Source organism: Sciurus vulgaris (assembly GCF_902686455.1).
Source record: "Sciurus vulgaris genome assembly, chromosome: 6".
Lineage (NCBI taxonomy): Eukaryota > Metazoa > Chordata > Mammalia > Rodentia > Sciuridae > Sciurus > Sciurus vulgaris.
The window spans coordinates 123,814,277-123,840,908 of record NC_136466.1 but is presented as its reverse complement, the minus strand read 5'-3'; the positions used below and the strand labels follow the sequence as shown (position 1 = coordinate 123,840,908).

At 36.5% G+C, this 26,632-nt stretch overlaps 1 protein-coding gene and 1 long non-coding RNA gene across 10 annotated transcripts in view; one reads left to right on the top strand and one right to left on the bottom strand.

Moving 5' to 3' along the window:
• PDE4D (phosphodiesterase 4D) overlaps positions 1–26,632 on the bottom strand; it is a 1,241,089-nt gene that overhangs the window by 540,671 nt on the left and 673,786 nt on the right. The window contains exon 1 of one of the 9 annotated variants that reach the window (XM_079144021.1): positions 20,238–20,371. The exons of 7 other annotated variants lie outside the window; for them this stretch is intronic. In XM_079144021.1, coding sequence (XP_079000147.1) covers positions 20,238–20,284 — 47 coding nt within the window. In that variant the 5' untranslated portion in view covers positions 20,285–20,371. Of the gene's footprint in view, positions 1–20,237; positions 20,372–26,632 lie in introns of those variants that run through there. One more of the 9 variants, XM_079144030.1, reaches the window with a different exon arrangement.
• Positions 8,682–23,799, top strand: LOC306663629. Its single transcript, XR_013764492.1, has 3 exons — positions 8,682–17,763; positions 20,338–21,798; positions 22,892–23,799. It is a non-coding gene; the product is annotated as an uncharacterized lncRNA (long non-coding RNA).

The following is a 26,632-nucleotide window of genomic DNA, read 5'->3' as shown; positions in this document are numbered from 1 at the left end:
ATATGTCAATAGTTAATTCTCTAAAACTAAAAGATAGTATTCTTTATATTTTAAACTCTATAATCACTGGCTTTTTCTACGTCTCCTTAAGAAAATAGTAGGTCATGGTATACTTTGTCAATTGAAGCCGTGTTAGAATGTCAGGGAATTTCTAAACAGATGACTCACTTAAGGGAAAGTTTCCTAAAACTTAGGAAACAATTTATGCAAGATATAATGTCTCTTTTAAGAATTCAAAGAATCAAGAACAATACAATACTCTAAGATTCAAAATGAGAGGGCAGGACTAGGGACGTGGCTCAGTGGCAGAGTGTTTGCCTAGCATGAATGGGACATAGGTTCAATTACCAGTATTGGGGGAAAGAAAAAAAAAAAAAAAGAACAACTAAGGAGAAACATAAAGTTTTAAGTCAATACCCCACCCCCCAAAAAAAAGATAAATTGTGGCAAATGGTAAGATGCTAATTGCTCATAATATTTGATCCTTGCCAACAAGGTATATCGGTCATCCCTGCTTTCCACTGTGGACCCTTGCAGGCCATATCACATAAAATGTTTGTTCTGACAATTAGAACACTCAAACCATTCTGAGGCTTAATCTCTTTAACTAACGGTGCACTGACTAGTTGTTTGTCACATTAGCAGCCACAAAGAACCGGCCTCTCCCAGGTACCAGTTCTTCAATGACTGCATAATTTTCTCTCTTTAATAATCATAGTCTTTCAACCACTTTATATGGAACAAAGTGTGAATTTGCTTCTTCCCTTTTCGTTCTTCTCTGATGCTCTTTGGTTTGTCAGAAAGCGCAGAAGTGGGCACAATATTCCAGCTAAGGTCTGAATGATACAGGGTAAAATCCATTCATTAACTCTTTATTTTGGGTCATTTGAGTTCTATTGATGCAGCCCAAGATGTTCTGTGAAATCACCAAAATAGACTCCATATTTTACCTTCAAAACCAAATGGCAGATACAAATACTACATTATCTGTGATTACTGTGAATCAGGTTAGCACATTGTTATTTGGTTGTGACTATCATAGTTGGCCTCCTGGAGACATTGAGTATTCATTATCACAGGACCCCTGTGATGATACAGAGGTGCCCTAAGAATGACATACCTTCTAGCTTTCCCTTATTCTAAAAAAAGCCACATCCTCTGTTTGTTCCAGTTTATATAGCTGTAAAATCAGAGCTGAGCCTAATGGATACTAAGATTAAGTCTTACTGAGATTAAGTCTCAATAGTTAATCTCCTGATATTTTCTGGACATCTTAAAGTAGTATGCATTTTCACGTGAAAGATTACTGCCTATGTATAATTAATAAGGATCACATGCAAAATTAACCAATTAATAATTGAAGAACACTTTAAATTCAGGTGCCAAAGAATATATTTTCTAATCTTCATAGAAAATATGTAGAGAATTATAAAATTTCATTTGTAAATTGTAAAAACGATGCTGGAACAAAATGACAATGCAGATGAGAAATTTCCTTGAAATGCTTTTAAAATCTTATTATTGATTCATTTAATATCATTTTCATAAATTCTGACAAAGATATAGATATTTAAGTCATTAATGCTTTCAGAAATATACAACACTGATAAATAGGCAAAGGAAGTCACAAATCTCCAAGAAAAGAAAATCAAGTAATGAATGGTAGGCAAATTTCTAAGCTAACTCAGTGAAGTCATTGGTATCTTTGGTCAAGAAAGATGAATAATGTTAATCTTAGGAAGTTTATCTTTAGTGGACTTAGATTAAATAATACAATTAACAACCATTGAATTTGTGGATCAGAATTAGAGGCAAGGAAAAACATATTAATCAAGTAGACATGTTAACAAAATAATAGATTAGACAATATTACATTTAAATAAATTAGTCCCTCTCTGAAAAATTCTGGTTTAAGACACTTTTTTAAGAGTGACACAGGAATGAAGGAAATTATTTCCTGTGATAGACATAAAAGTTCCTAAACACGTCATGTTGTTGATGTAAAGCACATTTGCAAAAGGCACTAGGGACCTCGGTTTAAGAACAAGAGGCAAGGCTGATGTACTGGTTGCTTCCTGAATTCTATACTCAGCAGTTTTAGAGCACTTAACAGTGATGAATTGGCACAAGGAATTAGGTACTAAAAAGCCATTTCCTTGGAAATGAAACTTTTCTTTTTATTATTTTATCTTTTGCTTCTCTTGATTGAAGTTCTGCAGAAGCCAAGGATACAGAAGGAGTGGGGAAAGCATATGCAACTCAGATTACCCAGAGGAGATACTCATGATGAGGTTGGATAAAAATAGATTCTGGTGAGAGGAGGGGGGAAAGTGGCCATAATCCTCAAAATTCTTTTGATGTGTTATTGCTTTCAAAGCTGTGGATTTTCTCGAGGTAAAGCTGTTTGATGCAGATGGACTCATCTGTCAATCAAACATCTTTTACACAGAGCCAAGTCAAACATTTAACTATTCCAGTACTGGAAAAAAATTCTTAGTGCCAATATGAAACAGCCAATTCACCTAGCTGGCAAAAAGAATGATAGCAAAATGGAAAATACTCAGAGCTTTTTATGTCTTATATTTCAAAACTGCATTCATTTATATTTTATGAAGTTGTTTTTGCATATAAAAATGTGTGTGTGTGTGTGTGTGTGTGTGTGTGTGTGTGTGTGTGTGTGATGCTGGGGATTGAACTCAGGGCCTTGTTAATGCTAAGCATGTACTCTGCCACTGAGTTTCACTTCCATCCTCTATGTAGCTGTTTTGTTATTTATTTGAGGTATTTTTTTTTTTTCTGGTCTCCTTTTGTTTGCTTATTTTTACTCCCAAAGGATATTTTTAGGGGAAAAATAGATAACAACCATATTACACATGACAGAAAAAACTTATTTGACCTGGCCTCATAAAGGGAAAGGATTTCCTAAATCCCAGAAGCTCAGGCACATGTCAACATCTGTTTTCCAGACTGCTGGCCATTTCATAATCATTTTTGTGGTTCTCATTTTCCTTATCAATGGGATTTGTGCTTGAAACACTCAAGAACATTTGTCTCTAAGATTCAGGTCTCTGTAAAATCACACAAGGTTGGATCGCCCTTCACTGCTGCTGCCATTAGAAAGGTTGTAGGAATCAGAACTCTAAGACACAATGCTGGAATGGACAAGAGGAGAAGGCTCAAAGTATGTGAGAAGACTGTGCTTTTAATTTCAAAACCATAACTTGGCAAAATAGAGCATTTGTTCATAAAGAACACATTTTCAATTTAGATTATCCTTTTACAAATACATCAGTAGTATTTAATCAGATTTTAATGAAATCTGGTACAAGGATTTTTTTTTATTATGAACTAACAATTGTGTTTACAGTTTTCAAAGAGCTTTCAAATATACTTCAATATTCACACAAACTTATGGGGAAGGGAAGGGACAAGAAGGAAAATAAAATGTATAAAATATCTTTATATATCAAGTGTCATATATAAATATATTTTTTATTTCTCCTTTTTAATGCACATGCAATCATACAGAAGCACACAGAAAGATATACATATGTAAGGGGATTTTTTTGTGATCTTATTTCTCTTTATGTGCAACCTTAGGACAAATTTCCTCCTGATCTTATTATCAGAAGTAGGGTACTTCCTTGAGCTATTGAGTTGCTTATATCTAATGGTCCCTGGGATTGATATTTAAGCTTCCTGATTTACACTGGATTCTAGGAAGTTTATGAAGAACTTCATATTGCATCTAGCATATTCATTACCTTCCTGGTCTGATTAGCACTTAGAAGCTGAGGGCCCTCTGCCCCCATTGAGATCTAGACAAAATTGATTTGACTTCTCAACTTCGCAACCAGTAAACGTCTCCAAACTCACCTCCTGATTTCTTATCATTTCCTAGGGGCAGGGTTCATTGACCTCTCTTGCCAACTAGAGTCCTTGTAATTCCATAGGAAGTCCTACATTGTTCTTCTTTAGCAGATGGTTACTCCTGATTCTCAAACCACCAACATCCCTAAAATCATTTACTCTAAAACTTCCTCGACATTTTTTTTCTTTCTGCCCCTGGAGAGGGATTTATTTATGGAGTGCGTCTATCGTTCTCAAGGGCATCTCCCCTTCTTCCCCTCAACTCTTCTAATTTCTCTTCCTCTTCTCCATCACTCTAGCTGGCTCCCTAACACCCAATTCTCCCTGCAAACAGAGTAGCTCTCACCTTCGTTGCCCCTGAGCATCTACCTGTGGCCAAATCCTCAAAGGATTCTATTCCTACCCCAAGAGTATCTTCAAAGACCCTTTCAGCAAGGGGCCTTTCTCATCCTCAAGAAGATCCTCATGTCATTTGCTGAGGCAATATAATTTCTTCACCTTGCCATGTATACACGTGACTAGGAATGTCAATCTTTTTCTCACTGTGCCTTCCCTCATCTTTCGCCTGTAAATTTTGCACATATATATCTGTTGCCTGCCTAGGCACACAGGGTTTAGACAAATGAATAAATGTGTTATCTCATGGAATCCTTACAAAAAACCTGGGTGGTTGGTAGTATTGAATTTTTCTTTTATGAATGAGGATAGCGATGCTCATAAAATTAGATAATTTGCTCAAAATAAGCCATTCGACATCAGAGTTGAGTATGAACTTAGTCTAATAGGAATCCAAAGCCTGGGATGTTCCCTTGCCTAGTACTACGTGCCAAGAAAGATGAGATAACTCCTCAAATGCTTTGTCAGAATACCTAGGCCACCTCCTATCCACACTTCCAAATCCAGATTCTCCTTGTTACTGGGATAGGAAGGTAAGGACTCTTGCATAGACATGTGCAAATATTTCTAATATGTAATACAACTGCCTTCCTAATGACATTTTCTTCAACTCTCATCATCTCTATCATAGTAAGAACCAAAATTCTAGATCATTAAAATATTGAAGATGAAATTAGTTTTCCACATATACTCTGACCAAGAAATACATAAATATATAAAAGTTAATGATACTCTTTCACAGTAAAACTATATTCTAATATGTAAGGGGATCTAACAGACATGGTTGATATTTTGAATGAAATAAAAATATAGCACCTTCGACTCAATTTCAAATTTCAATAGAGAAATTATTTTTTTTACAAAATGTCAATATTTCCAGGGGCTGGGGAGATAGCTCAGTTGGTAGAGTGCTTGCCTTGCAAGCACAAGGCCCTGGGTTTGATCCCCAGCACACACACACACAAAAAATGTCAATATTTTCAATATTTCAAAATAGTTTTTGACAGGTTCACTTAATGCCTCCTTTTGAAAGCAAATAAATTCAAACCAATAGCAAAATGAGAACCTAAGGAATAGTGCTAAAGACAAAGGTCTAATAAGGCATTGGTTACTTCAGAATGAAAAGAATCAGGGCTGGGGATGTAGTGTTCTTGCTGCCCAGCATGTGTGAGCCCTGGGTTTGATTCCTGAAACCCCAGTCCCATGAAAAAACAAAAACAAAACAGCAACAACAAAAAACCATCCAACAAAAGAAGAATCAAAAGAATCAAGTAGATCCCACTAACTGAGCTTGCTTCTTCCTTCCTTCCTTCCTTCCTTCCTTCCTTCCTTCCTCTCTTCCGTACCTGGGATTGAACTCAGGGACATTCCACCACTGAGTCACATCCCCATCCCTATTTTGTATTTTATTTAGAGACAGTGTTTCACTTATTTAGAGATGGTGCCTTGCTTTTGCTAAGGCTGGCTTTGAACTCAGATCCTCCTCCAGTTGCTGGGATTACAGGCATGCACCACACACCCAGCATGAGTTCCTATGTTTTGAGAAGAACTGTGCTAAGCATTTTTTATAGAAAATGCCTCATTTAATCCTTACAGCAATATGATGGGGATGGGGTAGGAATTTTAGCTTTATTCTTTTTTTTTTTTTTTTTTTGCGGTGCTGGGGATCAAACTCAAGCACTCTACCAACTGAACTATCTCCCTAGCCCCCCCCTCAGCTTTATTCTTGAGGTGAGGAAAAAGAGGTGAAAAGAAGTTTTACAGTTGCCCAGGGCATATAACTCATCAGTGGAAGAACAGGGATGCAATCCGGGTTGTCTATGTCCAAAGTCCATGCAGTCCTCTCAGTATTTCATAGTGTTTTACTGGGCACAATGTACCAAAGTGTATGTAAAGGATGGGAAGTTATAAGACATGAATGTTTTTGTTTGTCCTGATTATATGTGTCAATTAGAGAACCTCACCAGGCAACAGTAAATCAAACACCATGTTGTGCAGTCTTTTGTGTTAATGGGACTTCAGAGAAGTGAGTTATCTGAGGTCAAAGGACATTTCATGAAATAGATTAAGGGGTGGGGGTGGGAACTTGAAGAACAGGCAAAGCTTTGGCTAGGCAAAGCTGAATACAGAAATATCCCATACGGGCACATGGGGGAACAATGAAAAGAGTGATGAATAAAAGACGCATCTTGGAGGATCATAAGAATTATATATTGGGAATTAACGATAAAGTCAGAAGCTTTTAGAAAGAACTTTGAAGGTTGAGTAGGAAAACCAATGTGTTAGATCATTCACACCATCACAAGATCTCTGAATGTATACTACATGGGCCAGGGAATATTTTTAAAAAGGAAAAGCCAGAATACAATAGTTCTAAGGAATTCAGGTCACAATTCTGAAGCAATTTTTGTTAGAGTCCTGCCCATATCCCCTCAGCAATAGTATGCCTATGGTTCTCCAGTCTAAGTGCATGCATTACTTCACTTTAGACTTGTTTTGCATGCAAATCAGACTGGAAAAGGTAGAAATAAGTAAGGAACAAGAGTTGAAGGATCACCCCCTCTGTTGGTGTTCTTATCCCTCGAAGTAGGACAACTCTGAAGCAAATTCTTTATTTTTTTTTCTAGAGACCCTCAGCAGAATTGCCTGTTGTCTGACCATGACTACACCCTTTATTAGATTTTTTCTTCTCTTTTTGACCTTACTTCCCTCCTCCCCTACTGGTGTTTCCTAGAATCACCTCCCAAATAAACTTAACATGTACTCACATCCATTTGGATTCATATCCTCTTCTTCAAGGGAACCCAACCCCACATGATCCCCAATACCTGTAAGAGTAACTAATCATGTAGAGCACCTGCAGGCTTGCAGCTGTTTTAAGCATTTTATTTATATGACATTTCATCCTCACACAGGCCTATGAAATAAAAACTATGGTAATCCCCATTTTGAAAATGAGGGATTTGAGAGGTTAAAGAATTTTCCCAGTGTCAAAACCAGATTTGATCCAAACAATCTGGACCCAGGTTCTGCCTCTTAGTTGATATGTAGACTGCCTCTCTGCACATGGAAACAAATTATTATAGAAACGAAAACAGTGCTATTGGGGGCAGAAGGATCTCCAGCAGGATAGAAGGAAGGCTTAAGCCTACTCAGAGTCCAGGACAGGCTAAACAAATGTAGACCTGATGGGCCACCAGGGGTTTGTCATGGCAAAAAGTAATCAGGCAGAAGTACATCCCAATGCAAGGCCCACTGAGCAGTAGGGCAGGGTCTTTGGATACCACTGGGCCCATAAAAGGTGCCAGGGGAAGGGGTGGTGAGTCCTGGTAGAGGGTTGTTGACCAATTGAGCTGCAGTTTCCCCAGCCCTTCTTCAAAAGCATGACATTTATGTAAATTTCTCATCAACAGTGATCATATCTATTTTACTTATTAGGTCACTGCCTAAGTTCAAAAGAAGAGTTTGGTGACTTAGAACTGTTTGCACTGATAGCACCAAATGCTGGCAAAGATGTGGAGCAACAGGAATGCTCATTCACTGTGAGTGGTACTGTCACCTTGGATGATAGTTGGTGGTTTTTGTAAAACAAAACACATTCTTCCCATATGATTCCACCATGATGCTTCTTGGCATTTACTCAAGGGAATAGAAAATGTATGTTTTTACAAAAATGTGCGCACAGCAATTATAATAAAATTATAGCAATTTTATTCATAAGTGGCAAAACTTGGAAGCAAAGAAGTTTCTGAATGAATATGTAAATGAACTGTGGTATATACAGACAATGGAATATTATTCAGTGATAAAAAATAAATGTGCTACCAAGCCATGAAAAGATATGAAACCTAAAGGCATATTACTAAGTGAAAGAAGCCAATATGGCATTATGGAAAAGAAAAAACTCTGGTGATGGTAAAAATGCTGTCAGGGGAGCATAAGGGAGGAGAAATGGATAGGTGGAGCACAGGGGTTCTTAGGGTAGTGAAACTATTTTGTATGACATTCTAATGGCTGATGAATATCCATACATTTGTCCAAAGTCATAGAATATATACCATCAAGAATGAACCATAATGTCAAATCCAGATTGGGTGATTATGATGTGTCTATACAGATTTAGTTGTAATAAATCTACCACTCTAGTGGGGATGTCTACATAAATGAAGGGAAACATAACTGAGAACCCATGATAAGTAACAGAAAAGTTACGTCTCTATATAGAGATTTTGCTCTAAAATCAAAGTGTATGCATGTGTGTATGTGTGATTGTAACCACTATACTACAGAGCAAATATATTTAAAAACTCAAATATTTGAAGCTGTGGTTGTAGCTCAGTGGTAGGGTGCGTGCCTATAGCATGTGTGAGGCACTGGGTTTGATCCTCAGTGCCACCTAAAAATAAATAAATAAAATAAAGGCATTGTATCCATCTACAACTGAAAAATGTAAAAACCCTCAAATGTATGATATATATGCTAGAGTACCAAGGGAAGTAACATTGACAGTAATGATAGCTGGCACTTACACTAACATATTAGAAAGGCAGAGACCAGATGAGACAGGGCCTTATGCTCTATTATATAAAATACACAGACAATACATTTTTCTTGGCAAATGAAGAGATAGTATGGAGACGAATTTTAGAGCTTAGTTTGACAGTGTAAGCTATATGAAAAGACAGAAGAACCACATGAGGAAGCTGATCTATGTCCAAGGAACATATCATGTGATGAAAAGCAACATTTATAAATGTTATAAATGCAGACATGGACATAACTAAGCATCAGAACCAGCTGTAGTGTTAATATATAGACTTTTGTCTTGCTAAATTATAAAAAAAAAACAGTATCTTCAAAGAAAGATCCCTATATGAAAGTGAATTGACTTATTAGTTTTGAAGAAATATCTAAGATAAGGTAATTTGGAGGAATAGCATTTGGATTTTCATATTAAATACAATTCAGTGAGATGGCAGATTCCACAAATTCAGCTAAATTGTCCTAATTGCCAGAAATCAAGATGTGTGGGAATTATTTATGCCAAGTGTGACAATTTTTATAGAAATTTTATCTATCCAAAAACTTGAACTGTCTACTGAAATATTGAAATTAATCTTGAAAGCATTAAATTTTAGGATTGCAATTCTGGAAAAGTTATTTTTTTCTCCTAAAGTATTTATTGAGCACCTACTATATGTCAAGCACCATGCTAGGAACTGAGACTATAATGATGCAGGACTTGAGTAAGATAATCTGTGAAAAGAAAATCCATCTGGCACATGGAAGACACAGAGTCAACATGCAGGGAGTTCACAAGGGCAAATGGTTCTCCTCGAGGCTTGAGAGCTGAGGGACATGCACTAGTCTACAATTCAAATTTAACCCAAGGTTTTTTGTTTTTTGTTTTTTTTTTTTCCTGGCATATACTCAAAGTTCCAAAATGTAATATAGAAAAGGGAGTTTGGTCCTCCATGTAGCTAATGGTTTGCAGCTGGGCAACTGAATTGCTCCAGGCAACCTGGTTAACTATTCACAGACTAGTTTCTACTTACTGGTTCCTTACTAAGTGACAGGTGCTCTTTTTAAACACTGCTGCTTTTCTCATTTAATCTTTACAGTCACCCTATGAAGTGAGAACTATTTATTGTGTCCATTTTATGAATGGGGAACCTGAGTCACAGAGAGGTTAGATGATTTGGGGAAGGATTATAAAAGATAATGCCTATGAAAAGGTTAGTCTGTATGTGACATTAATTAGCTCTCCAATGTGATACTACTTATTATTATCTTTAATTTTTTAGAGCATAAATTCCCTTACCTCATGTCAAAAATAGCACAATAACGATATTAGTGAAAAAGGTGAAAGAATATCTAATTAAGTTATTCCATAATCATATATATATATGTTTTTTGCTACTTATCCTTATTTTTCCTTTTATTCCCCCCTTTTATTTTTGGTACTGGGGATTGAACTCAGGGACAACTAACCACTGTTGTTGTTGAGACAGGGTTTTGCTAAGTTGCTGAGGCTGGCCTCAAACTTGCAATCCTCCTTCCTCAGCCTCCCAAATTGCGGGATTATAGGCATGTGCCATCACACCCAGCATGACTTATTCTTTGCTATGCACATACTCATTCAAGAAAAACATATAAAAATGCCTTTCAGGTGAAACACTGTACTGGGTCTGGGGTACAGAGTAGAACAAAGTCCTTTAGGTGGCCACTCTGGTGAAGAGTATAGAATGATTTGTTACTAGGAAGTCAACAAGCCTCACTTGTACACAGTTCCTTCAAGCAGAAGGACATGCAATGATGGCCTCATAGCATGTGATAAGTCTTTCAAATGGGGACATCCTGATCCACCTTAATACTCAACCTCTCTCATAAAGCAACTCTTGCATGGATGACTTTCTAAAAAATGAGATTTTCAATAAATACTCTCTTCTTTTAGAATTCACACACTGCAAGATTAAGATCCAAATGCCTTACAGTGACTTTTACAAGGTGTCTGCCCATGCTCTCAATAACACCACAGTTGCCTCAATTTGCCTCTGAATAGCTTACTAGTTTTCTTTTCTTCTTTAGAATATTAAGGGCTCTCATCAGTATTCCAGTTATTGGTCTTAAATTTACTAAGCAACTTAAAACATGGTTGTTGATATTAAGGACTTCACATCACATCATTTCTTTAGACTAGATGAGTCTACATAAAGCACAGGCCAAGACCTTTACCACGAGGGGAGTGGGGAAGACAGGAGAGATGCAAACGCAGTATGTGGGTCCGTTGTTAATCACGGAGGATGTCAACATCGAAGGCCACAACACTACTGTCTTACCCAGGAAAACAGCTGCTGTTTAAAGTTAGTTTGTAATGAGAGGGACTGGGGGTATGAAAAATGGTGGAATAGACAGGCATTATGACCCTATGTGCATGTGTGATTACACGAATGGTGTGAATCTACATTGTGTACAACCATAGAAATGAAAAGTTGTACCCCATTTGTGTACAATGGATCAAAATGCAGTCTGTAAAAATAAAAAAAAAAAACAAATAAATAATTTTTTAAAAAGTGAAATAAAAATAAAGTTAGAGTTTGTGAAGAAGGAGTTAAGCAAAATATGGCAGCTAAGAGGCCAAGGGTTTTCTATAAGAGGAGGCGAATACTTCAGAAAAGCATTAGAGCTCTGTCTTGGCACAGTTTGTAGATCAATGCATTGCTTCTCTGCACTACCTCAATCTGAAATGCAGCCGAACCTAAGCAAGCAAGAAATGAGTAAATCCATTAGGTAAAATATAGCATCATGTTTAAAAGGCATTATAGCAATCATTGTGTCAATCTCCTCACCTTCAAATTTGGAAAAGGAAAACATGGACACTCATGGGACAGGAAGAATGAGGTCCCTTTATGAGGGACTAGGACTGCTTGGTACCTTATTTAGTTTTGGAGCCACTGCAGAAATCCCACAAAGAAAGTCCTGTATAAATCAGTGGTGAGCACCCCACCCCCCAAACACACACAGACAGTATTAAAGCAGCAGCTCTGTTGACCCCAGAGAAAGAGCTAATGATTAGAAGAGATGAAAGATATCCATACTATCTGCTAAAATCATGGTTCCTCCCTCCAGGGTTTATTATTGTGGCCTATAAATTTATAAACCTGCTTAATAATATCCCTTTATTAATTAATATCTTATATTTGTCATCTTTCCCTCTGAGGTAATCAAGGCAACATAAAAGAGATTTTATATTTATAAATATTTAAACTAGGTTAGGCCAGTTCTGGCTCAAGTCATATTAGGCTTTGTTATTTTCAGTAAGTTTCCCAGGGAATGATGACACTTTCAAGTAAACTTCACAAGGGTTTTGAAGAAATCTTTGTGAAAGCGGGTTACATATATATGGACTTGTGACATTCTAACATAAACCACTGAAAAGTTCTTGCTAAAAAGTGAGCAAAGCTGAATCATTTTGCCTCGTCTTCCCACTGTGATTTTTATTCATTTGAAAATAAAATTCAAAGCAAACATCTTAGAACTTCTGTTTGTCACTCAAGAATGATTTCCAGGCAGCATAGGGAATCTTACATTTCCAAAATCAGGTCATCAAACTAGAGCTGCAATCTAATTAATATGTTCATAAAACAGTTTCTATCACTACCACACAGAAAACAACACTGACAATAAAATCAACTTTGGGTTCTTCAGCATCACCAAAGGCACAAGCAATAGAAGAAATTCGAATCACAAAACAATTTCCAATTTAGAAATTAAGAATTGTAATATTTCCATCACATCTCTATCCCTTTCCCTGACATAATACTTTGTGTAAATAATATTAAAAGCAGAGTAAACATCCTTCATCGACTTGATATGTTTGTTGGGTATCACTGAACATTTTTCAACTTTGACACCCTTATACTTTGCTCTTTGTGGTCTCTTCAACTTCCCACAGTGATTCCATTTCCTTCCTAAGTCCCCCACTTACTCTTCTATGGTCCTTCCGTGTGACCTTGAATTCTACTTCCCAGAGAAAACAGAAGCCAGGAGATGGAAACTCCCTCTCGTTCTACTTCCTTCTACCAAATCCTAATCTCTATGTTGTCTGCGACCATCCTCCTCTCCCTCCCTCCTGTCTCAGGGTGGTCATGTCCTCCCCTAACGTTCCAGCTCTGTGCCAGGACACTTTCTTCAGGAATGCCCAGACATGCCCTCAAATCACTCTCCAATGTATTACTGATAGCAACTAATTTTCAATACTGTTGGATATATTTTTGGTCTCTTATTCCTAGACATTTTTAAGGTATTTGAATCAAGTCAATTAACTTGCATCTTCTTTTAGATTCCTTAATGCTTTGAATATATCTGTATTAACAGGATCCCTCTTATATTGTAATTATTTGTTTCTATGACTGTTTTCCTCACCATGCTATAAGCATGCTATAAGCATCTTCAATACAGGCCTCTTACCATATTTATCTGGACATTCCTTTACTTAAAAGAATCAGCCTATCTCACCTGTTCCAATATGATTCATTAAGAATGATATTTTTCAGCAGCTGAGATATCTAGCTATATTATGATTAAAATATTTATTTGGCCCATATCTCTGATTTCAGAAAATGTTCATATTCTTTAAATATACACAAAATAAATTTGAAAGATCTATAATCAGTTGAACATTTGAAGAAATTAATCATGTCAACAAACCCCACAACTTGTATGCTCTTTTCTGTCAGCAAAGTATTCTCAAGAATATTTCAGGGGCTGGGGAGATAGCTCAATCGGTAGAGTGCTTGCCTTGTAAGCACAAGGCCCTGGGTTCGATCCCCAGCATCCAAAAAAAAAAAAAAAAAAGAATATTTCATGCAACCATTGGAAAGTGAAGGTGGAGCATCAAAGCAGTGGCAGGGCTGTTTGGGGCAAGGCCCAACAGCGCCCTGCAGAGATGGTGAATGGAGTTGACCCCATCTCTGCTCTGCTCACCAAATACTTGCCCAGAGGAAGGAGTGCCTTTCACTTTGTACAGAGGCTCTGCCCATTCACCAAGCAACACCGTTTGCATTTCTTATTCATCAACTCAAAGTGTGTCAGCTTTCCTAATATATCTGTGCCAAGAAGTACCTTTTACTAATTCACAGAAAGGACCCTATGGGCCAGAATGGCCCTGAGAACATAGTTCACTGCAAATTCCTTATAAAATTTCTCATTCTGAGAAAACAGAAAAAGCTGCTGACACAGACTAAGTATAGGTCAAAGTCTGAACGTTATTAGGAAGGGCTTCTCAAGAAAAGGCCAGTCACATTCAGTATATACCTACCCAACTTGCTAAATGGCAGAGTGAATCTGATTATTTTGCTAGTCTGTTTTCCAGGAGGCTTCTGGAAAGGACACTGAGGAATCTGTCACAGAAACGATATACTGGATTTAAAAAATGTTGGGCTTTCAATTCAGGGTTGACTTGGCTTTGACTGGGTCAGCTTCTCTAACTAATACAAATGTGACCTTGGTTTCCTTACTTAAACTTGGTGAGTATTAGCTTCCTCATCTGCAAATAGGGATTCAAATAAATCCCTCCTTAGAAAGTCATTCTTGCTATTAAATGATGTAATTCTTGGAAAAATACATGGGATACATCTAGGGTTCAATCAGTCTTGATCCCTTTAGTGATGTATATATTAGTTATATTTGTTGCCTATATTTTGAAAAAATTCATTCAAGTGCTATTAGTATGTCATTGTTAACATTATAATAGATGATTGTTACCAATGTTCTATGAGCTTTCCTTTAGTCATCTTCTCTTTAACATAAAGTGGGCAAATATTTGCTGCCATCATTTTCAACAGACAAATGAAAGCTCAGAGCACTTTCACAAGGTCACACAAAACATTAACACCAGAATGGAATGCAAATCAAGAATTGTGCCAATAACCTCAGTATATAGAATACAGATTATCCATCAATATTTGAAACCAACTATATATATATAATACATGTATACACCAAATATATATATTTAACAAATACATATACTAAATATATGAATGGATCCATATATAATTTAAAAATATGTATGTAAAATGCTTATATATATAACACATCTATTTTTAAAAAGTGTATAAGATTTATAAAAATTTTATAAGACATATAGCCCCTGGTTGAAATATATTGTCTTGGGAATATTTATAGGCTGGTACTTCTCAAACAACTGGAAATTCTACTCAGTAGTCTAAGTGATTAGCAGTTGTAGTCACAAACATATGATTGGGAGATATTTTTGAAATAGTTAAAAGGCAGAAGGGGAAGAGGTATGGAATAGAAATAATATAGAGTGAAACAGACATTATAACCTCATATACATATATGACTGCATGGCCAATGTGATCCTACAATATGTACAATCAGAAAAATGAGAAATTATATTCTATATATGTATGATTTATACAAAATGAACAAATGTATTCTACTGCCATGTATAACTAATTAGAAAAAAATTTTAAGAATTTTTAAAAGATAGGGGGCTATTGCAATACATAGTATTAAAGAGCATTAACTTTTGTGGGACATGAAGGATAAGAAGAGAAGGGTTGGGGAAAAAAAGAATTTTTAACTTATGATAAGTGAGAAACTGGTTGTGAAGGTCCCTTAGGTTCTTCTTCCACCTTGGAATTCTGAAAGATCTTGCCTTTGCTCTTTCTCTGAGCCTGAAGAACTCAGCATTAATGGAAATAACACAGTAATAGCCGATGAAAAGAAATGAAGGAAGAAGGGGTGGAAAGTGAGGAATTTAACAAAAGCTAAATATCACAAATACTTAGCTGACAATTTTCATATGATGGAAAAAATTTTTTTTCCTTCTTCCTTTTGTGAGGATTTTTTTTTTAGACCTCCCCAGTTTAGGCCACCCACTTAGCCCTCGAAGGATGCAACCTGTCAACAGATTAAAATACACAAACTATTTTACTAGTCTATAAATCCTTGTGGGACTAAAAATTATACTTATTCTCCATAAAGGGTAGGCACACTAGTATTACTAATACTAACAGCAACTTTTCTTCTCTATCGTACCATACCTAAACAAATTTATCTTAAAAATGAAAACATAAAAAAATGAATTTTTATTTTGATGTTTAAATTCCAGGTAATAAAGGGCAGAAAAATAGACCAAAAATTAAGTAGGATCAAATATTATATAATGGAAAAATCTGTTGTGTTATATCCAAACTTAAATTTCTGATTTACACAATGTTCTGACATTCCTAATGAGCCCTACGGACTGGTGCATAATTATGAGTCTAAATATTATTGGCCAAAAGTGTTGAACAATGATCAACTTGGCCTAAAGAAGATTCAATCAAGCTGGGATTCTGGTATTGGATTTTGGAATTCCTGGGTAGTTCTGTCACTCAGAGGAAGAAAAGTAAATTCATCTGACCTGCAATCCATGAGAAGACAAGCAGACTCCCAGTGGATTTCAGTTTGACTAAAATGAACAGAACTCCATGATTTTGCATGAGAAGTAGTATACTCGGTCCTTCAATGCATACACTGTCATCAAACTCAACATTTTCCCTGCCCACTCAAATTCAAGTAAAACCTGATTATTACACTGGGCAAAACACAAATTCTTCAAAGTGTACTTCTGGGTTGAATTTCTGTAATGTCAACATGTGGAGAGCAGAAAACTAAAAAATGAGATTGATAGTGTCTAGATAGGAAGATTTGTCTAAGAAGCAGGGCAGTTTGCCGTTCTCTGAATATTTATTCATTGGGTTAGTTATTTGAAACATATGAACACACATATGAATGTTATGAGAGACTGATTTTTATCTTGTTTCATCAAGACTTATATCAAACAAAACAGCTACTTTAGGAGTTGAATCCTTGGTCTGCAGAGTGACATCTGAATTGTGATCTGTTAGACCACTTTACAGGCACCGACCGATCTTTGGAAGGGATAGTTCAACCAAGTAATGTCAGGGCCTAGAAGGAGGAAAAAAAGTCTCAGCATTGAGCTAAATGCCACAATCTTCCCATTTTTGCCTCTTGATTGGAATCAGTGGTCAACATCACAAAATGTTTGATAAAAGCATTTAGCTCTCTGGTCCTTAGAAAATTAAACCCTGAGTACCAAATAAGTAAATAATTAATCACCATTGTCCACAATTACTTTCCCCAAATCTTCTTCTGGTATCCTCAGAGGGCACCCTGAGGGCAGCACAGAACAACCTACCCTTGTAGGGGTCTTTCACTTCAATTTTCCATTGTCTTCTCTCTGAGTTATTTGAATTAATCATAAAAAAGGACACATGTATTCAAATAAAATGTCCTAAATTTTACAACTTCAAGACTATTTGATAGGCCCCTGATGTTTCTGGCATTAAATTACATTTTTACAACTCAGATTGTGAAAAGGGCAAAAGTTGCAAACAATGTGACACTATATTGTTTCATTCCTGACAGACCCTTACATGTGATTCAATGTCATGAGGAGTCTAAAAACTCCACTTAATTGCTGCTAAATGGAATTTAAATTCCTAGAAAGTTGACTTGCATTTTCCTTCTTTTGACCATGCAAGGTCCACTTCTGAATTTCCAGGCTACCATTCTATTCTCATGACTAGCCAGAATAAAATATAGGCACTATATAGTACTTGTTTATTCAGTGAGTCAAACCCTTATCTTTGTTTAGCTTGGCAATAAAAAGACAGAAAAGGATAATGAAAAGAAGCCTTTGCAGTAAAATCCTCCAGCAAATACTTCTAATGTAGCTTCAAACAAGAAAGACACATTCTTCATACCACTCTCTTAGCACTTATGGGGTAGTGTTCTATTAAGCCAAGTAATAGAAGCACTTATTAACTTTAACTTGTAACCAATACACAATGAATTTGTAATAGGATTGTGCAATTACCAACACAACAGCCTGAGGGTAGGAGGATGAGAACTATTTGAATCACAACTTCTGATGAACTTTTGAAGACTACTCTAGACTTGGTAGGTCTCAATTTTTTCTCCTGCTTGTTTCTAGAAAAGCACAAGAGAATAGAGCCAGAGAATGCATCTCTACATCCTTCACAGAGGTGAACTAGGGCTCCTGAAACCAAAGTACACATCTTTAAAATGTTTATTATACTCTGCCATTGGTCTGTTGCCACCTTCTTATCTGTCTCTTCATGAAGAAAGACCAGCATGCAAGAATAAAGAAAGAGAGAGTCTTTGAACGTGAAAAAGAGAACAACCTGTCAAACCCTTTCCTCTTAGCACGAACATTCAAGAATGGAATCTGATCCAACAGGGATGCTTATGGTAGGACAAAGGGAAGGAAGGTTTCCTATCAACAAACACCTAGAATCTCTTTCTGCAGTACTGAAAGGTGAGGTTATAAATAAGAGGAAAATAACAACAATGAGGGAGGTGGAGGACCAAGCACAACATTAACTGGGTCACTTGGAAAAACACCACTACTTTCTTCCTTTGAGTCCAATGTCTCATTGATAAATCCTTCCAAGGGGTCCAGGGAAGAACACATATGCATAGCATTCACACTTCACACTGGCTCGGCTTGGCTACAATAACAATCTGGTATATCATGCAGTAAAATGGATGAAGGTTTACCTAGCTCTAGGCACAAAATAAACAACCAGGACACTCAACTTCTCTATAGTTTTGAAACATATATATTACAGATCCAGAGAGCATGAATAAGCAAATTTGCATTCTTTCCAACACTAAAGAGTTGAATAGCTCATTTTTCCCAGTCCAAAGCAGAGGTAAGGTTAATGCAACAGAATAGAAGGTGCTTATAATGTTAGGCATTCAGAGAGTACATGCTTTGTACCTATTGCAACATAAACAGATGTACTCAAAAAAGAAAATAAAAACAATAGGACTTGGGCAGAACAAAAACTGTTGCTTTACAGCAAGGTATACTTTGTAGAAATGAGTATCGCAATTTTTGAATCTAGGCAACTCTTAAGAGGTATAACATTAACCTTAAAGAAAGGCACAAAGAAGGAAAAACACTGGACAAATGCCTACTATGTGCCAGGGACTGCTTGCAGGACGGTTTAACCCCAGTATTAAAGGCTTCTGACGTGAAATTTTCTGTAGGAATGAAGGACCATATTGCTGATGTCTGCCCCTCACTAACAGGACAAGCCAAGGCGATGGCACCAAGCTGCCACTGAGTGGGGAGCTCTGGTGATGCAGTTGGCAGTGGGCCACTAAGATTTGCAGGCATGGCACCCAGGATCCCTCCCAAACACATTAGAGACCAGGGACAGTGGATGTGGTCAGTAGAGAAGGAAGATACGCCACAAGGTTGATTCTGGATGTCTCTGGTGTTGACAGAAGGTGAGCACCTGCCTGGAGTGACAAGATGTCCCCCACCCTTGTCTGCAATGGATTTTGAGTTGAAAGCCAAAACCTCTATAACAAAACAGCAAGTGATTTTGGTGGTGCCTTAAGCTATCAGGAGACTTTCATTTAAGACACTGTCATAAAAGCAGCTAGAAAACCCTCAGAAACATGTGTTCATATATCTATTACTTATCCTGAGTCCAGCTAAAATATTTAGCTGGGAAATACTTTGAAAATCAAACACAGTATCCAAAACAACCCATGTTCCTAGACACAAAGCTTTAAAATGTCCCTTTATTATGCATTCACAAAGTTTCTGCTATAAGAGATTGAATCTAGACCACCCTAGAGGTATAATAAAACAAGCAATTTTAAAATAATGGCCTTTGCTCTTGTACTGTTGTCAGAAACTAGTTCCTATACACATTTGGACATAAACTTCAACAAGAAATGGTCCAAGATAGCACATGCCCAAGGACCTTAATGCATTGCCTTGAGCCTTAAATACATAACCAAATATCCAACACTAAGCAAGTTCTATGAGTCTGAACACTTCATGATTCATGTATTAGAGTTCTACTAGAATTCTATTGGTTCATTCTAGTAGGACTATTTCTTGAACAGCTAAAACATTTTTAAATGAGAAGCATCAACACATCTAAGAATTATTTTTAAATCGAGTCAGCAACTCTAAGTTTACCTTAACCTTCTTTTAGAAATTCAGACCAATTGATATGAGATGTCAGAAATTTATGAGAACCCTTCCCCAGGGAATTTTCAAACAAAAACAGATAAAAACAAATCACAAACCTCCTCTTTTCAGTTATTAATAAGTTTCCATTCTCAAAGTTTTTTTTTTCTTGACCATGAGCTGTTAATAGTTATAAATGTCCTCATACTTGATTTCTTACTTGAAATACTTTATTTTAAAATGTAAGTTTTTTATTGCATAACCACTACTTTCTCAGACAACATTTGATTTTATATGTTTGACTTCTCATTCTCACTTGATACTAGCATTCTTGTTCCAGAGAAATTCTCATCTGGTAGCTGTCTTGGAATTTTAGAATTCTGAGTTTTACAAACTAAAGGGGATATTGATTACTCACCATATCCAGGAATGCCTTCTAAAGGGAAAATTATTCACGTGCATCATGTTCGCAGATCTTCTGTCATTAATATTTTCCTTGTCTCCTATGTTAGATGTAGTGATTTTCACAGATGAATTCCAACTCTCTTGTTTGAGCAGCTATCATGGGCAATTATTGCAACAAGTATTGAATTCCAAAAAAATCCCCCCAAAAACAAAGAGCAACAACAAAAGCCCTTCCAGAATTTGAAGAAAGAAATATCACAGAGCACTGCAGGTATGGGTCCATCCATTTAGGTTCCACTAGTTAGTCGACACACTAAAATAACCAGTCCAACTGCTAATCCTAAATGATGGCAAATATTGTCCTGGTAAAATCCAGCTGCCTTGAGTATAAATTAATGCATCCTTGCAGGAAGGACTATGGAATGTGAGAAGAAAGGAGTCAAAAGACAGTTTCTTGTTATCCTTGTTAAAGAAGTGTTAGAAGGGAAATCAAAAACTTCAGGTTGCTTTGCCATGCTGTCCTTTAGAAATGAATATTGCTTTTTCTTCTTTCTTAGGCACATATTCATGTGTGGTCACTTTAATGCAGTGCTACTGTCTAAGACGTGTCGGACAAAGACCTGGGCAGAGGGGCTGGAAACCATGTATAATTAAAGCCAACTTCTTCCCCAAATCTCAGAATTGCTGGTCTCCACTGCAAAAGTAGGAAGGCAAAGAGTAATTTCTGCTTTGTAGGACAGGATTACCATTAGCTAACATCATGACTTCAGAAGGTGCTGTCGTGATGAAATTCATTTCTGCTGCCTAACCCCATAATAAGGCTGTCTGCTCTCTCTCTTTAAGTAAAATGACTAAGCTATTGATCTTTTCACTGCAGAAATTCCCTTTAATCTGTTGTTATCCAAACCATGTGTGGGCTTCTAATATTTTTGCCTTGTAAAGAAAATGAATTTCACAGCTGCAAGTCAGACGTTGTCTAAGAATTTCTTCCCCCACTGTCTTCCTCTTCTCTTTGCTCTCTCTTTCGGTTTTTCCTTTACCCCAAATTCAGTTTCCCAATAAATGTCATTTACTCTGATGCTCTGACACCTTCTGAAAGGTTCTCATGCCCAAGCTATACAGACCTTGCATGCTTTTAAAACACAATGGCAACAGGCTCCTGCTGGAGTCCCCCAGCGCTGAATTTCCAGCAGAACCTTTGGAATCGTCGCAGCCGCCTGGTCTGCCCTGCGCTGTGCCGCCCCAGCTCTGAGCAGCTCAGGACACTTGCAGGCTCCGTGGTACTGTATATTAACTCTGCAGCAGCCCGCTCGGCTGCAGACTGCTGCCTGACAGGGGATGTGCTGGCGTCAAGGGGGCCCTCTAGGTGGGTTCCCAGACACTGCAGAGTGAGCGCTCCCTGCCAGCCTCCAAGGGAGAGCGAGCAAAAGGGGTTAAAGGAAGAGCTCACCCGCCCTGAAGGAGCAGATTTCTTTCAGTAAGTAATTACCAGGCAAGAAAAGCTAAACAGCAAGAAACCGGTAAATAACCTCACAGGGAAATGACACCTTAAACAGATAGATGTTATTATGGAGGTAGGTTTTTTTGTTTGTTTTCCATCTTATCCAATGAATATAAAGGGAATAAAAGAAGTCTAGAGAAAATTTTAAAAATGACGAGATCTGTTTGATTCAGCTCTTAAAAAAAAAAAAAAGAAGGAAAAGAACTAAAATATAGGGAGGGAGACTTGCTTATTCCAATTGTAACCATTGGGCTACAGATGTTCACATTCTGATTTTGGGCAGGAAATCCTGTGGAAGCCAGTTCTGCAGAAGTCAGTTAGACTTAAACTGCAATTGCGCATGCTATAAAGCTGCTTGTTTGATTAGGGGGTGTGTAGACTGGAGGAGTGCTGAGATAAAACATTGCAATGCCTATAGTTGGTATTTTGTATTTCCTCAAGCTTGCCCCTTTGTTGCAAAAATTCTGTTCAATAATCCCCTGAAAGCACCCCATCACTGTTGATGCCATTTTGGAGAAGAATAAAATAGTAAACTCTTGTAATAGTAGGTTGGCACTTAAATGGTGTTTGTTTGAAATCTGTAAGAGAACGGGCTTGACAGTGGCGGTGTACTCAATATTAATGTGTCACTTTTAACTTAAGTATTTTAAAAGGATGCTATGCAATTTCTTAATATTAAATGGAATACTGGGAACACTTAATATATCATGCTATTGCCTTCAGTTAGGATTTCCCCAGTGAGGTTGTATCATTGCAGAAAATATTACCCAGGTTTGGGAGAGAGGGCATTTCCCATAAATTCAAAGGTGGATGTAAAGAATAATACTGAGTTTTGAAAATTGCTATAGTTTGATCAATCCATGTTCCTATAGGTTCATCATTCCTGAGAGGAGGAAGAACTGGGTAATTCCTTTAAAAGCAGTTTGAACTTTAGGTTCACAAAAATGGCAGCACAGCACAAAGGAACTTGAGAATATACACTGGGATTGCCTGTAGACCAAACCATATCCTCACACCTGATTTTTGTGAAGGAGCTCAATCTGTTTCATAAGACCATTTATTATCTGATCCAAAACACTTCAGCATTATTTTTTTTTTTTAAGCTGGGAATGTTTGGAATCAAACATAATAGAGTAATTCTAATTTTGATATTACTCAATATTTAGATATTATTATTTAAGAGCTAGAAGAACTGAAAATATCCCAGGCCCTGTTCTAAGAGCATCACACGACTATCTCACTCCTCATCACAACATGGTAAGGTAAGGATTGTTATCAGAAGAGGAAGTCAAGGTGTTCAGATGTTAGGTAGCTTGCTAAAAGTCAACATCCAGAAGAGTCGCCATCTGACAAGGAGACTGTGATGTAGTGTAATGTTCACACTACATTCTAGTGCCTCTCTGACAGTAATCATACCACCCTGAGCTAGTCCTAAGCTTCCTAACCAAATTCCTTTTACAAGTATTAATTTAATCTCACAGACTCATGCTGAGGAGATTAAAACATTTTTTATGCCATTTTGGAGATGATCTCTAAAAGGACAGTATTACTTCATTACCACACATTATGGCAGCAGAAGGTCTAGTAGAGAATTTAAATTATTTCTGTGCTTAGTTTTCTTTGATGATGATGATGACTATGGACATTCATCTATTTCAAAACCAACATATCCTTCTTGCATTATATTAAGAGAGTAGGTCTCTATAGAAAGTAGTAGATAAAATGATGTAGAAATATATTTTCCATTTCATAAGCAGTATTTTTTTTCAGTCCACTGTATTCCATACTAAAGTGTTACCTATCATATCACCATACAATAGCAAAAATACCTCTGAATCTTTCTCATCTACCAGGCAGCTAAACACACAATAGTTGTTAGTTATGTTTCCATATGTGAGCAATGATATATGCAAAGCACTTTATAAATAAAAGACAAATAATTTAGTCATTAGATTAAAAAAGATTTGAAATTAAAATATATTTAAACTAAAAATTTTCAACTGAATATTTAAATAAACTTTTCTTACTTTTAAAAATTATTTGCACATTTGTAACTGTTTCAAAGAAAGTATAACAAATTAGAATGAAAGAAAACATAACTGAGAAGCCATGATAAGTAATAGAAAAGTCAAATTTCTGTTTGAAGAATACTAAATAAAAAATGTTATTTATTTCACAGTTCAAAGAACCAAGACTACCAATTAATAATCAACCCTAAATTGAATATTTTTAAAGATTGAAGACAAAAAAACATATAAAAGAAAGGGTTTTTTAGATTAGAAAGAGCTCACTTCTAACATTTTTATTTTATATACACTAGAAAAAGGGCCTTAAGGGTTATAAGCATGAAATTACAGACTGAAACTTCATAAGACCTAAAACTTCATGAACATGTAAGCTTCAAGAAACAACCATTAGGCAGAAGCACTAGTTTTTGTAACTTAAAAACAAGTCCTCCGAATGAATAATGTGGATGGGACTAGGGTACTACTTTTTTGTTCTATTAAAGATACTTGTCTTTTCACAGAACATCTAAGAAATATTAGAAGTAACCATGAAATGAGGATGTGGGGAAAAATGTACACTCATACATTGCTGGCGGGACTGCAAACTGATGCAACCGCTATAGAAAGCAGTATGGAGATTCCTAAGAAAACTTTGAAAGGAACCAACCACCATTTGACCCAGCTATCCCACTCCTTGATCCAAACCCAAAGAACTTAAAATCAGTATACTACAGTGACAGAGTCACATCAATGTTTACAGCAGCTCAATTCACAATAGCCAAGCTATGGAAACAACCTAAGTTTTCTTCACCAGAAGAACGGATAAAGAAAATGTGGTATATGAACAGGATGGAATATTACTCAACCATAAAGAAGAATGAAATTATGGCATTTGCTGGTCATGGATTGGAAAATATCATGCTAAGTGAAATAAGCCTGAACCCAAAAAAACAAAGACCAAATGTTCTCTCTGATATGTGGATGGTAACCTGCAACAAGGGAGGGTCAGGAGGGGAAGAATAGAAGTCCATTGGATTAGACAAAAGGGGATGAAGGGAAGGGAGTGGGGAGGGGAATAAGAAAGACAGTAGAATTAATCAGACATAACTTTCCTATCCTTGTATTTGAATAAATGACCAGAGTGATTTGTACAACCACAAGAATAGGATCCTAATTAAAATAAGTTATACTCCATGTATGTATAATATGCCAGAAGACACTCTCCTGTCATGTATACATAAAAAGAACAAATTAAAAATTTTAAAGATAGATACTAAGTGAAAAAAAAAAGAAGAAAAGAAGAAGTAGCCATGAAAGATCACTGCTATGGTCCACACCAGTCCCATTATTTTAGTTAATAAAGGAGTGCCAATTATTAGCAGGACATCATATATTGGCACTAGCTTGATGAGTTCCCTGTGGCTATGGTACAGCTTCAGCTCTACCAGCACAAGGGTGTTGATTTGGAGGTTTTTAAAATTTTATTCACATGGCAAGCAAAAGAATAATTGGTTTTTCAAGGATAGACTCACATTAGCTACCCTTGTATGAGAATGGTGTAAGAAAAATATAATGTTAACTTATTAATAAAGTGAAAATTGCAAACTCAGAGCAAACCAAAATCACCAAGATTTTTACCCAAAAATTGCCTGGTGCACTCAAATCAGAGGAAGAAATATTAATTAGCCAGTGTCCCCATGTTCTTTTCCAATCAAGTCCTTTTTTGACTAGGGGTTTATGCTCATATGAGTGATGGTTTTCAAACTAAGTTCCTGGGAACCCTTTGAGTTTACAAAGCCATCTTAGAACAACTGAGAGGCAAGGGGGAGAACAGCAACTTTGTGTTGTTTCCACCAAGTCTCTTCTCCTTTTGCAGTTTTGTCTCAAAGTTTGATTGGAAAGAACCTGGTCTTCAGAAAAAAAAAAAGGTTTACAAAAACATAACAGTATGAAGACAGAATTAACACTCTTTAGGCACATTTTATGTGCCTTCAATAACACAATGACTAACTTAGATACTTATGCTGATACAGTCATAGTGTAATAAAGACACACCCTCGTCTCTGAACTTGGGTGTTTCCTAAACACTTGGGTTATTTGTACTTGCAGATATGGAGGGTGTGATGACCTACTTCATTGATTCTTCCCTTTCCCTCCTTGAGTTTCACTTTCAGCCCATGATTTTACTTTCAAATATTAAGATGTATCTTTCTGTCACCAACTCATTCTGGTATGATCAATAAACTAATATCAATATTTGCCTCTTAGAAGAAATAAAACTTCTATATTTAGACATGATATGGCAAGGACCTAAGTGATGATATTTTGTTAATTTTATGTGAATATTAACCATTAGCTCAGATATTTTAGGAAAACTCCCATTCTTTTAAGAGGTGTGTTTACTTTTGCGTTTCAGTTGTAAAAAAACAAAACAAAACAGAACATAAAAATCCGGTCCCTCATTTTACATACTTGTTTGGCAAATATATTTTATATACAAACATCTCTACATATTTTCCTTAGCACATTCTGTCTGCATAGTAATAGTATAAATATGTTATATCCAAGGAACTATTAGCTACAATTCTTTGGATGTCTTGAGAAATATGACTTCTTACTTAGATAAAGACAAAGTATCTTTACCTTTACTATTAAAAATGAAATGTAAGTGTAAACATACATAGATTTGTTATTTTCACTGCATCCAAAAAACAGTTGAGAGTTGGATCCCACGTACAGAGTGAGACCAAGATGACTGCCTACTTCCCAACCCTACTCCAGCAGGAAGAGGACATGTAAAACCTCTTGCCACCCTTCTCCTCTGGGAAGGAACAGCATCTTCCTCTGTGTATTTATAACACCAAAAACACTGTTGGCACTCAGTAAATGTTAACTAATACC